This window comes from Pezoporus wallicus, unplaced genomic scaffold (assembly GCF_028554395.1).
Source record: "Pezoporus wallicus isolate ANWC-B61680 ecotype Strahan unplaced genomic scaffold, APGP_CSIRO_Pwel_v1 contig_15, whole genome shotgun sequence".
Classification (NCBI taxonomy): Eukaryota; Metazoa; Chordata; class Aves; order Psittaciformes; family Psittacidae; genus Pezoporus; species Pezoporus wallicus.
In genome coordinates, this window is record NW_026642870.1 from 489564 (window position 1) to 505108 (window position 15545).

Sequence of the window (15545 nt, forward strand, 5' to 3'; positions counted from 1 at the left end):
CAGATGCCATGAATATGAACAGTTCCATCAAAATCAATGCCTGAAGCAGACACCATTTATACACAGAATTAGGACTACTACTATATGTCAGACCATGTTGATGTTGAGGGAAGGTAAACTCTCTTATTACGCCTTAAACTTTGTAAGTGTCTGTTCTGAAAGAACTTTTTCTCATATGTATGTTACAGTAAGGCCTGGCTGAGTCCAAAGCCCATTGTGTAGGGTACTACACAAAACATAGCGGGAAGAATCCACATCCCACAGATCTTACATTTTTTTCTGAAGATTTGTAGCTTTTTTAGAGTAAATTGACACTTGAACAAAGAATGTTTGAAATACTGCCTTAACTCTTATGGTTTTGGCTGAAATACCTTCTTTGAAGACATGGATGTTGGCTGAATGTTAATGCAGAGTTGGAAATCAAGCAGCGTACCTTGAAATACAGACAAAGGTGGCAATAAAATCACAGTGAAACCACAATCCCTGAAAACACTCTGTTTGTCTTGCCTGAATGGTTTTGGAAAACAGTTTTCTGCTTTGGAGCCAACTTATCAACCTGTTCAAAATAAGTAAACAGCACCTTATCCAGTGAGTTTGTTTCAGAGATGTGTTGTATTACTCCTTTTTTGTACCATGTCTATTAAATGATAAGTTACTGGGAGAAGAGCTGTCTCTTTGTCTGCATACAGAGCACAGAGATGCCCAAGCCTCTGTAATTACTGTGATACAAACAACAGAACTTTCCATTTCTGCTTGTTGTTAGATCATGGGTCAAATCATGTAAAGAGCTTTTAGTATGTGCTTAGAAGCCCTTTTTTCTATAGATGGGGTTTTCAGCAATTGATCCACACTCTGTAAAAATCAGTTGCATACTGGCTCCATGCCTGGAGCTTGATTGTTCCCATCACTGTTTTCTGGTGAATGCTTTCTGTAAGGTACACAGAAATTGTTGAGTAATTATCTCTTAAGCTTTTGTATATGCAAGGAAGGTACACTATGGAGAACATTATCCTCTCTAGATTTACCAGTTACTGCACAAACAGGCATGGTCAGTAGTATTTTTTACTACATTCTAACTAAGGGCTGTCTCTTTCAGTTCTGGCCCAACACATTAACAGAGGGAAGTACTTTCAGTGCTTCAAATACAAATCTTCACAATTTTAACTTTGATGGTGTTTTACAGCAACCTGCAAACACTTACAGACCTGACACAGTGAAGAATCAAAAGGAGGTAACATCTCCCTCTGGCTCAAATCCAGTGTGTTTATTTTCGCAAAGCTGAGGTTGCCAGACCCTGTATCACTGTTGTGCAGTCACACAAGGGCTGAGGGAGAGAAGGAATGACTCTTAGTTCAGCCTAGGCATATACTTCCACCCTTTGCAGCCTTTCTAGAAGAGGGAAACCTTGGTACAGAGTGTAAGGGAACTACACTGAATGCCTGTCAGATTCAGTTAGACCGTTCCAGCTTGATAGCAATCTACAGTTTTATTTAGACAGAGTGCAAATATATGGTGGCTTGGAAATGCAAGGTATAGATCAATTTCATCACAGATAGATGGCATAGATTTCCAAAGTGACTGTGTCTAACTCTTACTGTCCCTGTGCTTTAGTCCCTTCAATGAAAATCGATTGGAACTGCTTTTGATTTCTCCCTCTTCCCTTGCAATGTCTTTAGCTATGAGTAAAAATCCTCTCCTTGGGTATGCAGCACTGTCTTTAAATGCTGATGGAATAGTACAGCCAGTGTAAAGTAAAGTTGAGAGTCAGAGCCCAGATAATTCAGAGAAAACATTCCCACTGATGCTGTCTGGCTGTCAGACCCAAACATAGTTATTAGTGGAAAACAGAAATGTGTTGTACAAGGGTTTTTTCCTCTTCAGAATGGCTGTGATGAGATAGAAACTTCTCTGCAAGCTGCAAAAGACCTAGCCCATCCCTGATAATCCTGTGCTTTTTAAAACTGCCTACAAATACAAGTGAAATCCAAAACTCTGTTCCTGCCAAAAAGGCCACATCGCTAACAGTGAAATGGCTTTCCAGTGGTGTGACCTGCAGGGATGTCTGATAAGCACGTAGTCTCTCTCCTGCCAGTTTGGTTTTAGTCAGATCTGAACGATACAGGCTGACAATGAAATCCCAGAGCCTCACCCAGAAAGTTCCTTGGCTTTTGGCTGGATGCTTTGTTTGTCTGTTGTTCTTGGTGTACTCTGCAATCTGCTGCGTGGAGACCTACTCTGGCCTTGCACCAGGAAGCTGCAGACAGCATGTTATTTGTATATAACTCTCCACACTGTTTCCTCTGGAATAAGTGTCTGAAGAGATCACTTCACTGCAGAAGCATACTGAGGTGTCTGGAGTGCTCCATAAAGCATAGGCCAGGAGGCAAATGGCAGGAAGCATGGTTTCAGTTACAGGTCAAGAAGGAGCACCCTCCACCTCCACCACAGCACTTGGGCAAGTCTCTCAGTCTTGCTGTCAGTATGCTAAAGCTAATCAGACATTGTTCTGCTTAAAGGCATGTCACATTTTCAAAAGCAACTTAGGCTTTTCTCAACTCTGAAGCCTCAGCCCACAGACTTTTCCAAGACAGAGGTGTCTAAACTCTTGAATTACTTTGAAAATACTTATCTGTTCTGTCAAACCAGTAGGCTGTTGCTCACGTCGCCTCTCGGAAAATCCAGTTCTCAAGATTAACAAGAGCTAGGAAGACAAGTGGCAGAGCTTTTCCTGTGTGTCTGCAATCACAATATGCCTCCACACTCCACGGAACCTTGGCTTCGAGCACATGGCACAGTGTGCACTGCTCACATCTTATTAGTAGCTACATCCAGCTGGAGCAGAATGTTTGTTCAGTCTGCAAGAGAACTTAGTAGTCCAGATATGGTATACAGATACATTATGCTTTGCAATTACATGTTATGTTTTGCTATATTTATGTTTATGCTATATTTATGTTTTGAAAATGTGAGTGGAAAAAAAAAACAACAAAGAGATTTAAAAATCTGGGCTCCTCACTTCAGCTCCTCACATGGAAGACAGTACTGTTAGGAGACCTGCCTGGACTGTAGTTTTTCAGAGGGAAGGTGGTCTTTCAACAGAAGCCTTCACTTCCGCACATCACTGGCAAACAGCCTGAAAACAATCCACATTTGTAATAGTATTCATCTAAATATTCTAGTTCTTTTGCTCAGGGTATTATGACTCAGGCCTTTAGCTCTGCAGCACAGCTAGTTAAAAACTTTCTGATTAAGGTTTCATCAGCAAATGCAGAGCCAATGTATTTCATTCAAACGTTTCAGAATTGAATGAGATGATAACCCTCATACATTGCCTGGGTTTCCAGCAGTACCTGACTTCCTGGCAGACTGAAGATCTGGTGTTTTCTGGATTTGTGCCTCTCTTGTGAACACTCAGACAAGACCTGAGTGGCACAAAACTTCCATGACAATGGCCCTGGCTCTGGGTTCACAGCCTTAACCGAGTTTCCAAGGTCAACATGGTAGAGGAAATGGTCCCAAAAAGCTACTAAACAAAACTCTTGATGTTTTGAGCCCATGGAGGTCATTCACTCATTAAAGAGCATGACAGTTTCTCAATGAATTTTAAAATGCTTTTAAATCTAATTGAAAACTAAAGTTTTTTATGAACCCTGAACAGTGCCAACACTCTGAACACACACAAAAAAGGACAGGATCCACTGAAGACCCCAAATCCTCACAAGGAGTATTTTCTTGTTCCAGAAGAAAACTGCTCCCTCCCCCATCTAAACATTGTCTTGCCTTTTATTTCTATCCCAATACCTACAAGTTTCTGAAAATACCTTTTTTTTCAGCAATGAAAGGTGAACAGTTTTATCCTCAGAGAGAGGACTCCTACATAATCAGAATTTGATCTGCACAAATCTTATTTACTGGTTGTTTCTGAAACCTGCAGTTCTATTCACAGATAGAGGATCTCTTGGTATTTCTGTTCTGCCTTCACCACTTTTATAGTACTTCAAAGATATATCAAAGCGTGGACTACACTACAGCCATTAACAGCACTATAGGAAGAAAAAAGCGCAAGTGCCTTAGCGTGATGGGGCTGCCACTATCCTGGCTGAAAAACACAACTTGAATTGTGAAGGTGATTAACTAGTGACGGAGTGCATTCTCCATCAGATAGACTTTTCAGTGTGTGGGCAGCACTGACCCAAGGAGAGCTTACTGCTGTCATGAAGGAATCACTAAGGTGCAGTTCGTCTGTTATATAGAAGAGCTTACAGACTACCTGCCTTTTAACACCCTTGAATACTTGTGTGACTACTTGAACAAAGTGACCCTGCCATTCTCTGATGCAGTCCCATGACATGACATCAACAAACATCCCTTTCATACTCATAAACAAGATGGAAAGGAAAAAGTCCAAGTATCCTAGCACGATGGGGGTGCCGCTGTCCCGCCTGCTGGCCTGTGCAGAAGGACATGCCTCTGAAATACTGAGACACGGCGCGCCGTACGGGGGGCAGACGCAGCCGGTGGCGGGGTCACCGTCCGCACCGCCCTGTCCCCATGGGGGGACCCGAACACGGAGGGACACGTTCCTCCCGCGGTGCCGCGGCACCCGGAACCCGTGGCGACGCACCGCGGCGGTTTGACGTCAGGCCGGGCTGGCGCTGCCCGCTGGCGCATCGGTCGGGCGGCGGGCGCGGGGCCGGCAGTGGCAGAAGCAGCGGCAGGTGGGGGCGGCGGCCTGGCACCGCGCGGGCTCGGCGGCGGGGTACGGTGGGTCACACCGGGCTGAGCGGAGGCCCGGCCTGGCCTGGCCTGGCCTGACGCGGAGGTCAGCGGGGCCGCGGAGCAGGCCGGGCCGGCGCGGTCGGCGGGCCCGCAGCAGCCGGGGCGGGAGGGGGCTCCCCGGGAGCGCTGTCGGGCTGTCCGCTGTCGGCCGGGCTGCCGGGAGCGAGGAGCGGGGAACGGAGGTTTCGGGCAGGGCTCGGCGGCCTCTCGCGGGGAGCCGGCCGCGCCCAGCCCGGGGCCTGGCGGCGGGTGACGGGCAGGGAGAGTCCGAGCGCCCGGGAGGAAGGCCAGGGCAGTGACGCTGCCGTTTGCCGGGGCCAGGCAGAGCCGGCGGTCCGGGGGGCAGGGAGCGGGTCCGGGACCTGCACGGCGCCCGGGGATTCCGGTGGAGCTGTCCCCGGCGGGACGAGGAAGAGGAGGGACGGTGCTTCTCCAAACCGGCCGTTCCGAACACCGACTCGCTCACGAGTGGACAAGTTCTGCACTGAGAGCCACATCTCTCGGTAGAACTAGTCATTGGCTAGTTAAGACAGCGTCATGGAAAAAAGGCCTGCACAGAGCTAGCTGCAGAGTCAGAAAGTTCCAAAAATAGAAAACTTGTGTTGTTTTTAAGGGGGAGAAAGGGCAAATAGGGTTACATCTGAACACTCCTCCGAGCCCAAAATCTCGGGAATGAAGTAACAGTGAGGTGTCAGCAGGCACAGCTGGTCGCCTGGAACTCGGCTCCGTGGTTAAACATCTTCCACCTGCCTGGACCGTGGAGTTGGGTCCATTGCTAGTTTGACTGCATTAATCAAAATGGCTGTGGTAATTGCAAGCTGCAGGTAGAAACACTTGATTTGTTTTGAGGTTTGCTCTTACTAGCAGCCAGCCGCGTTTGAGAACAAGAAGTGAACTAGAATAGATTGTTGGATATTCCCCTTATTCTGTGTGACAAAGGAAAACTGCTGTTCCCGGAAGCAGGAAGGAATAGCCCTACCTACTTTGCTGCGTTTACTCTTAACCTGTGTTCAGTTTAGGGTGCTACCTCTTTTAGGTTTCAGTCATCAAGGTACTTCTATTGAGGTTGGTGATAAACTGACTTATCTTTGTTTAAATCCCATTTCCCATGTTGGTTGCACTGAGCTAGTTTAACAAATACTACTCAGTTGCAACTGATCTTTCCAAGTATCTCCTATCTCTGCAAATATTCTTTTAAACATAATGTGGGTTGACAACAGGGCTTCAAGTGAGTCTTGTGCTTAAAAAGGACCAAAGAAGAGTATCTGATTGTCTTTGCACCTCCTACTGCAGTGCTGACAGATTGTTCTGTGTGATTCCTTGCTCTCTATGCAGAGCTGAAGTTTGGGATACTAAACTCTGTGTCGGGAAGATGTTGTTGCATCTGGGATTACATGCGAGGTGCTGTACAGCAGTTTAAGCCTCTTGCTGTTGTGGCCCTAGATAGCTACGAGCCATTCTGTAATGGGAGACTGAGTTACTCTGTAATCACAGGCAAAACTTGTCAAGAGTAATGTTTTCTTCTTCTTTCCTCCTCTTTATGTGTTTAAGTTAAATGTAACGATGCTGTGGTATAAGAGTAGGTTAAAGGCAGCAGCAAGCATTCAATGGCCTAATCTAGCACCTGCAACAGAACTGAAGTTCATGCAAGTTCTTTGTTGGCTCTTAGACTATTGAAAGGCTTCTGGAAATATACAGTGATTTCACCTTAGTGGGCAAACTAGAAGACATAGAAACACTATTGGAGAGACCCATTCCTGTGAAAATGAGGAGCAAGAAGACTATTTCCTTGTAAAGGATTATCTAGGGGGAGAAGAACATATACTGGGGTGGTGGGAGGGTGAGGCTCAGCCCCTTTGTAGTGCTTTGTTACTTTGGAAGAATAAACCAGCCTCTATTTCTGAAGCTGTCTCTCTGTAGGAAGGTGACAACAGCGTGCTTAGACCTCAGAGCAGGACTGCGTGACAGGATTAAAGCAGAGTAGGAGTTTGACACTCCCTTTCAGCGGGCTGTCAGCTAAATGTTTGTTTTCCCAGCAAGCTGGTACAAAAGCCAAGAGTAAGAGGTTTATCTTGGAGTTTAAACTTCAACTGCAGGTGGTTCTCATGGTCATACCCAACCCTGTTCTACGTGTGGCATTCCTTCAATATGAAATCCTACTGCTACAGTCTTGTGTTATGGTATTTGCCCAGTACTGTGAAGAACACACAGCTAAAAGTAATATCCAATAGATAGTTTATATACATCTATCAGAAAACAAATGGATGTTGCTAACTTTATATTTTACTAGAAGACAACAAAACCCTTCTCCGTCCCCTCCCCAGCTTTAGAGACATTCCTTGTCTGGGATAAGTTCCTCTGTTTATCAAATCTACTATGCCACCTGCCCCCCCCCCCCCCCCCCCCCCCCTTATGATGCTACAAGAATTATCTGAATTATCTGGTAGGTTTAAGTATCCATCTCTCATATTGGCTTACAAGCCCCACAAATAATACCTAAAAAAGGCAGCCTTCTCAAGGGGGACTTATAATGCTTCTTGCTTTTCTTGTTCAGTTACGTGCAGATAGTTGTGGTTTTATTAATCCATTTTAGAACAACAGTCTCTACATCATTATGCTATAAAATCATCCCATTCATCTTGGAGGAAGCTAGTGATGATTTGGAAGAAATACAGGTCATAAACCTGACTGTCCTTCCTGTTTAAGATATACTATTTCAGCTTTTGTTTTGGCTGGACTTTGAGCCTATGAATTAAAAATAAAACTGAAGAGGAAGTACAGAAAAAGGGAGGTAGGGAAGAAATGAGGGTGCTTAGTAACTTGAGACTGCAGAATACAGGAAGCACATGTATGTCAAGAGAACAGTTTTGCAAGGAACTGGTGGCAAGTCAGCAAGAAGTCACTGCAGCCGTTTTCCCATGCTTCAAGAGTGATAGCTGTAAGCTTGTGCCTTTTCCAGTTAAACTTAAAAGTGGTCTCTGATAGTTATGTTGGATTGCTACAATTACATTTGTTAAGACCTACCATACTAGTTGTGCCTTACTGAGTGTCTTCAGCTGAGATCTGCTGTGTCTGTCTGAAATACTAGCTGGCTACACACAGCTGTAATATATGATACTATACGCTGAAGTGCCTCTTTCTAATGTATGATTGTGAAATACTGACAACTGCTTTTCTCCCCCTCATCTTCTTCTTCTGTCCACTAGATTCAGCAACAATGGCATTTGTGAAGAGTGGATGGCTGCTCCGGCAAAGTAAGTCATGGTGGGCCATTTATCTCCTTTTCTCCCCAGTGTGTCTAACATCACAGCAACTTAGTAATTCCCAGGTCTTTCTTAAATAAAGTGTCTAGCTCTATGGGTTGTTTTTTGTTCTCTTTTTTTGTTGGTTTGTTTTTTTGACCTTTAGGACACTTCATAAAAAGACCTGTCATGACAGCATTTCCATGTGACCTTTGAGGTATACCACTGGGATGCAGGATATACCATATCTGAGGTGTCTGACTGGCATTCAGCTTCAGATGCTGCTCTGTAATTAGTGCTATATAAGTGGAGACTTGGAAACTTCACCTGACACCTTAATGTCTTCAATTAGTCATGCCCTCTCCTTGTTCTTGCAGCAAGTCAGAACTAAAGCACCAGGTTATGCACTTAAACTCAGTTGTGACTCTGAATACTAGGTAAAATATGGAACCCAATTCTGTAGCGTTCTGAAGCGGGGATGTTTTAGTACAGGATTTTGCTTGGCACCTCAGAGTATCTGGGGCAGCTGTGAAGGATCTATTGGTTTTGTTAGCTCTAGGACACAAATACTTCCCAATACGTGCTCTCAGAAGTGACTGTCTGATTTTTAAGGTACTATTTTGCGGCGCTGGAAGAAGAACTGGTTTGACCTGTGGTCTGATGGCCGCTTAATATTCTATGATGATCAAAATCGCCATGATATAGAAGATAAAATCCACATGCGAATCCACTGCATCAACCTCAGAGTGGGGAATGAATGTCGAGGTAATAATGAACCCCTCAGGATTTGTGTATTTAGAGATTCTTCACAACCCCAGTGCCTTCCCAGCATACCATTTACGACACTACTGCAGAAGTAAACTTCTCCAACAAGTGTGCAACTTTCTTGTTGTTAAAGAAACCCAGCAAACACCCATTCCACTCACCTCCCGAAAAAGAAACAACCCAACCAACTATTAAATTCCCTTACAGACACCCAGGGCATGGTAGCATCACATGACAGATAAGGTTAGAGTTTGATACTTCCTTTTAAAACTCAGTGAGGACAGGGTACTATGTATGCAGGTGGCAGGCATGCACATGAGAATGGGATATTCACAGTAGACTTGTGTGTCTGATTATAACGTTACTGGAGTAATTACAGTGCTGTCTGGAGTGAGAGCCAGGACAAGAAATGGAAACCTCAGCAGATTTTCTTCAAGTATTACTAATTTCACTTCTAGCATTTGCTGGTACTCCACTTGATACTGACACAAGTGTTGGTGAGTACTTATTGCTAAGTATGAATTAGTTCTGCCATAAGACACTTAAATTTCTTAGCAATGATGTTCACAGCTACTTACTTTCAGGACTGTCTAAAGAGTAAGAACAGGTTATTTCCTTCTGTAATTTGCTCTGATGCCACGGAAGGCAGCTACAACTGGCCCTAGTTTATTTTGTCCAGCCTTTTGCATAAACTGTCTCCCTTGTAAATGTGATCATGAAATTCTGGTTATCGATATTTCATAACTCATCTCTTTTTCTGTCCCAGATTTCCAGCCTCCAGAGGGGAAGCAGAAAGATTGTTTACTGCAGATTGTTTGCCGTGATGGGAAGACAGTCAATCTCTGTGCAGAGAGTGCAGATGACTGCCTGTAAGTCTGCCAGAGAATACTGGTTTTGCTGCCTCTCCTCGTTTATCTTTTTCTCTCTCTTCCTAATAATTGTTATGCCTTCAGATTTTCAGAGATGCATTTTAAGAAAGTTTTCAAGCAAATAAAAGCAGTCTTTCAGTGACAAAAACACAGCTGTCTTAGAAGTTATCTAACTCATGCAAATTAACTGCAAGTTAACTCACTGAAAACACTGAAGGCTGAGGAGTAAAAGAATCTTATTAATACGGTTAATGCAAGACTTGCTGAACAGATTGTGGTTTTTTTTTTCACTTTTCCCATTCTTCAAGCAGTGCATGACCCTGCATAGCTCAAGGACATCCCAGTCAGTAGTGAAAGGAAGAATACTCCATTATTGTGAACTTTCAGCTGAGCTTGGCTTTATATAGGTTGATAACTTCTATCGTTAGTGTTTGCCAAGTATGCGTGGTGCTTCAAGCATGCTCCCAGCCATATGGCATAGGAGTGTCTGTGTGAAGTGTATGTACCTTCGTTCAAACTGTAATAGCATCAAGACCCACACTCTCTAGTCAGCACAGATGCAACTTCAGGCAGGAGAAACAACATCCCTGGTTCTCATCCTATTACTTTATCCTGAGCATAGCTGCACATCACCTACCTGTTGTGCTTGCAGTGAAGACCTTCAAAACTGCATCTCTTCCTTCTCATGTTCCTCCTCATGCCTTCTCAGCTCTGCAAAGAAAGTCATTCTGTGTCAGTCTTGATGTAACATCTTTCTGCATTCATTTTAGTATTACTGGGCTTTGACGTGTGCAATGGCTTAAACTGTGTTCCTGCAGTACCTCTAGTTCCTAACCCTTTTTTTCAATAGTCCTAAAAATTAAGTAGTATTAATTTTTATCAGTGTTCCACTAAACAATGGGCTTATTTTTTCAGGGCATGGAAAATTGCTCTCCAGGATGCCAGGACAAACCCAGTAAGTGCACTGGCTAGACTTTATACAGACAGAGAAGCAACACATCGGTGTTACATGTGGTTCAGCAGTTTACTTCTAAAATCATGTTTCATCCCTCTCTGCTACAGAAAAACAGGGTCATGAGCAGATGGCTTGTGGGTAGGGAGAATGATCTGGGTCACTAGTACATGTTATCCTTGCAGCCAAGCCTAGGCACATACATGCTGGGTGGAAGTCAATGACTTCAGAGAATGATCTGTGTGTGGAAGTGAATGTTTGGGAAGCTGGCCTGTAAGGGTAGTAGCGCAGAAGCTGTGGGCAAGAAGTAAATCTGCAACCACTAAAAATTCACTTTCCACTCTTAGCATTTGCTGCCTACATGTACAGTGCTAAAGGAAGCTTACTGCAAAGAAGCTGTTTGTTAAATGTAGATCCATTACATTGTGGGATGCTTCTTGATGGAGAGTAGGGGAGCATGAGGTGCTTGGAGGGGAGCGCAGGCACACTGAGGAGTATATTACCTTTGCACTGGCATACTAACTGCGGAGAGTGAAGAGGTCAGTTATCATAAAATTCTCCCTGTGAGTCCTGGAGTTCTCTAGAGAACTCTGTCTTTGGGGAACCATATCCATCCATTTGTGGGTATTGTTTTTTTCCTCCAGACTGCCTTCTCAAGTAGTCTTCAGCACTAGCTTTCCCTATATGGCTAGACTAAACCAACCTAAGATATTCCTGTTTCATGGGGAAATGCTGGCTTTTAAAGAAGTTTGTATCAGCTTTTTATGGGTCACATTCACATTGGCACTGTACTGAGGCATCTGTCTTATACTAAGATCTGTAGATACACAAAACAAATGCTTGTCATAGTTTTGACTGCCCTGGACAGAAGTGCCTCTGACCGCAGCTGTGCCATGCTGCTTCATGGTGTTAAATGAGAAGTGAAGGAATTGTCTTCATGCAGGGAACACAACACTCGTCGTCTGTCTGCTATAGCTTTGGGGGTTGTATCTTGCTTATGTGGGAGATGGTGACTCCTGGTTTTAGGAGATAGGAACTGCTGGTTTTCATGTCTTTTGACACTTGGCTGCCAGCCCTGATAGGATGGCATTCAAAACTTGCCGGTGCATCACCTTTGTCAGCTAAGGCAGATGCTTGCTGTTGAAAGTAGAGCAGGTAGCTCTCTGCACAAGTGGTATCATAAACTGGCACTTTCCAAAGCAATTACAGATTTCCAACAAGGACTTGAAGTAATCAGGTAACTGGGTTTGAGTCCATCTGTAGGTATCTGACACAGCTTTCAAAAATACCGAGTGTCCAGCGGTGCCTTTACTGGGATACGAGGGTGAGCACCCCAGCTTTGAGAACTATGTCATTTACAGATGTTTGCAGACTGGTGTCACATGCCTGTACAGAGTTCCCTGTAGCAGAACAGAATACAGATGTACTGCTGGACACTTTCTCAGGTCGTGGAAATACCTGCCTCTTCAAATAGTGATTTCAAGCGTGTTTCAAGCAATCCTTAGAATCTCCAGTGTAAGATTGACCTGGGATATAGACATACTATGCCTTCAAAATTCTTTCTAAAGTCCAGGTGCAAGAGACAATAGGAAAATTCACTCGTATATGAAAAAAAGAGACCTGTGTTTTTTTCTTGGAATAGGGCACTAAGAGTATCACTGTGTATTTCTGATAACTATGTGCAAGAATACAAGGTTACTGTAACCAACCTTAACTCTCTTTGAGAGTAAGTTATCACCTTTGCCTGATAGCTTCCTTCAAAAAGGACCAGAATTATAGGTGGCATTTGCAATGTAGTTCCCTAAAACCAGTCAAGTCCCCCAGTTCTTACAGTTAAACCTCTCTTACTGTATTTTTTTTTAGCCTTCTCACAGCCAGGACGACAGGTGGCCAAGAACTGTGACTGTGTTCTGCTATAATGATCAGGGGCCACTTCTGGCTACTGCATTTGTGTTCTTATCTGCTCTTGCAGAACTTGATGATACCACTCTAGAGCACTGGGAAGCAGCTAGCTTACTTGTGAAAACTTGTTTATCTGAAAACAGAGGATGAACAAGAGGGTAATTTCTGAAACTGAGGCTATGAAATGATGGAAGGAGTTGGTGTGCTTGTATGTACATGTGTGCACACAGAGGTAAGAGATTTTATGACTCCTTCCTGCGATTGATGTGGCATTTGTATTCTCCCAGGTCTGCTCTCCAAATAAGTTTCTTTTTGAAGTGCTTTATAAGATATTCATAGTACGTCTGAAGGTTACTCCTTTGGGGTCATTCAGTTTTAATCCTTGCGCTGCTCTAACTGGGTGTCTGTAGAAAAAGGTGATAATTGCTACCTTTCCATGGTGTTTAGGGCTACATGGGATCTGATGTGATGTATGATGAGACAGCCATTTCCTCAGCCCCTCCTCCCTACACAGCTTATGCCACACCATCACCTGAGGTAAGAGTTTCAGTCAGGAAGCATTAAGCATTTAGTCCTTCAAGCACTCAAACTGTACTCCTGGATATAACTGTGAGTTCCACAGTTGCATCCAGCTTTGAGGTTTGTACAAAAGGAGAGAGAGTGAGGCACTAACAATCTATTGTCACTCCTGTTTGAGATGGATTTCCCTTGAACGGGATGAGGCAGATTTGATTGGGAGGTATATAAAGGATGGCTGCTCGGAGAACTTGGAAGATATAGCTTCCTAGAGACAGGGCATAAGTTATTTAGCTGATCTTGAAAGATACTGGCTATGCAGCTTTTAACATAAGGAGGTGGGACTACGCTTTCACATTGTGTAAGAACTGGAAGGATACAAAATGAGGAGTTTCAAAAATAGATTTAATGACTGGAGCTGTCACATTTAATACATAAGGATTCTGTTGTATCCAAGATGTCACAGCAACACAAAAACTAGCTCCTGGATGCACCGTTCTTTTGCAGTGGAGAAGGAGCAGCACTGGGGCTGAACCTATATACATTGTGCATTTCTGGATATTCTGACTGATGTGCAGTGAAACACAAAGGGATAGTTGGGGTAACATTACTTGTTGCATTACAGTTGTACTGCTCCAGCCCCTCGCTGTTAGAAACAGCTGTTAAGAACTTGATGTGGTGCTGGGAGCTGTATCAGGGCTAGTAGTGGGCCTCCTCTTTTGGAGGACAAAATTGCTTCCAAAATATACAGCTACAGAGTATTTGTCCCAGATCTGACATTCACTTGCATTGTGAAAGGGACAGGTTGGTTGGAGTTTCTTGGGATCCTGCCTACCTCACAGCCCTCCAGAGAGCTCTTACTGGCATGAGGGCAGAGAGGAGAAGCTGGTAAGGCTGCTGTGGCTCTGCCTGATGATCCAGAACCTGCCTCTGCCATTCAGCATCCAGGAAGGGAAGAGAGTGAGTGCTGCTAAGGAGCACTTATTTTTTCAAGCAGCTGTTCTGAATCCTTTCCAGGGAGTAGATAGATTATATCAGTATACACTGGGTATTTTATTTGAAGCTTGACTGCATTAAAAGTGAGAATTGAACAAAGTGTGTAATTGGGTACAAAGCAAAGAATATTGTTGTAATGGACATTTTTAATTTCACCAGGTTTATGGCTATGGCTATGATCAGTACAGTGGTGCGTATGCACCTCCTGGTCCTCAAGTCTTCTATGCCTCCAATGGACAAGCTTATGCTGTTCCCTACCAGTATCCATACCAAGGTAATCAATATCAACCATACCTTTTACCTTTCTGAGCTATTTGAGTTAATATTTCTGTCTTGAATTCTGTTAATCACCATCCTTTACCACCCACCACTCCTGCACAACAGTGATGTAAAGAAAACTGACATGTAGCTAGAACCAACACCCCTTACCCTTTCACAGCAAAGCAAGTGCAGTGAAATTTGTATTAAGCGATTTAACTTAGTACAAGTGATTTAACATCCCAGTGTGATCCCAGCGTAAGTTACCATCCCATTGTGATCCCAACTTAAGTTACTTCGTAAACTCTTAGAAGCACACAGAACTCTCAACTACAGTACGCAGCATGTTTTCTAAGATAAAAGAGCCAGAACAAGATTGATTCATTACTCCATATTGGGCATTGATGGAGATTTTCATTCATTTGTCCTCTTACACCTAGCTTAATTATTTCAAAACTAATGTTCAGCTATGGCCTCAGAATTTAAGCGCAAGTTTCAAAGGTAAATCCACTTCCAAAGCATGGTTGTAACTGGTTCCTTCCCCACATGCTGGCATCATCAGTGGAAGGAAGAAGGTGAAATAGCGGGCCTGTTTTGAAATTACAGCACATGGTATTAAGATAGACTTTGCCCTCTTCCTAACAATCTCCTATCACCTAGGACCTTATGGGCAGCCCCCTGCAAACCATGTCATCATTCGAGAGCGTTACCGTGACACCGATGGAGATCTTGCACTGGGCATGCTTGCTGGAGCAGCAACTGGAATGGCTCTGGGATCATTATTCTGGGTCTTCTAGATTACCTGTTCCTTATCTTTGTAGTTCCAGAACCCTTTATTGTGTGCAATAATATATTGGCAGTGTTGTTTACTGTTAAACTTTAAGAAATGCAATAGTTATTTTTCAGTAGTGACATCTTAATAACTGATTCTTAACTGTCTTGAGAGTTTAAAGGCACCATTTAGTTAAGTGGTTGGAGTTGGCATGTGCTGCTCTTGAATTCTGTTTATGATGGAGTTACAAGGATTTGTACTGATAAGAATCAATATGAGCACCAATGTAACATGGTAGCAGTCACTAGCTTTATGAACAGACTGTTACTGTAAGCACGGCAGAAAAAACGTGATGGGGGGGAGGGAGGAATCTAAAATCTGGTCCAAATAGGAGGTTTAAAGGAACCCCGTATTAGTGTATATGTACTACTGGCTCTAAACATTCCCTGGACAAACACACAGCTCAGCAGAAACTCCTTGGCATTAGGTACCCT

The 15545-nt window shown here is 43.7% G+C and overlaps 1 protein-coding gene across 1 annotated transcript; it reads left to right on the forward strand.

Annotated features, from left to right (window-relative positions):
- Positions 1-7963: 7963 nt before the first annotated feature.
- On the forward strand, positions 7964-15206 carry PLEKHB2 (pleckstrin homology domain containing B2). The gene is made up of 7 exons (XM_057432985.1): positions 7964-8033; positions 8634-8786; positions 9553-9655; positions 10571-10610; positions 12957-13046; positions 14181-14295; positions 14940-15206. Exons 1-7 carry the CDS (start codon positions 7997-7999, stop codon positions 15074-15076), a joined length of 675 nt encoding a protein of 224 aa, XP_057288968.1. The 5' UTR covers positions 7964-7996; the 3' UTR covers positions 15077-15206.
- The last annotated feature ends 339 nt before the right edge of the window (positions 15207-15545 follow it).

Bases quoted from the DNA above. Each gene is read 5' to 3' on its own strand.
- PLEKHB2 (XM_057432985.1), top strand. From the start codon at position 7,997: ATGGCATTTGTGAAGAGTGGATGGCTGCTCCGGCAAA. The intron at 10,611-12,956 runs GTAAGTGCACTG...CATGGTGTTTAG, and splicing joins AGGATGCCAGGACAAACCCA to GGCTACATGGGATCTGATGT. The intron at 14,296-14,939 runs GTAATCAATATC...CCTATCACCTAG, and splicing joins CTACCAGTATCCATACCAAG to GACCTTATGGGCAGCCCCCT.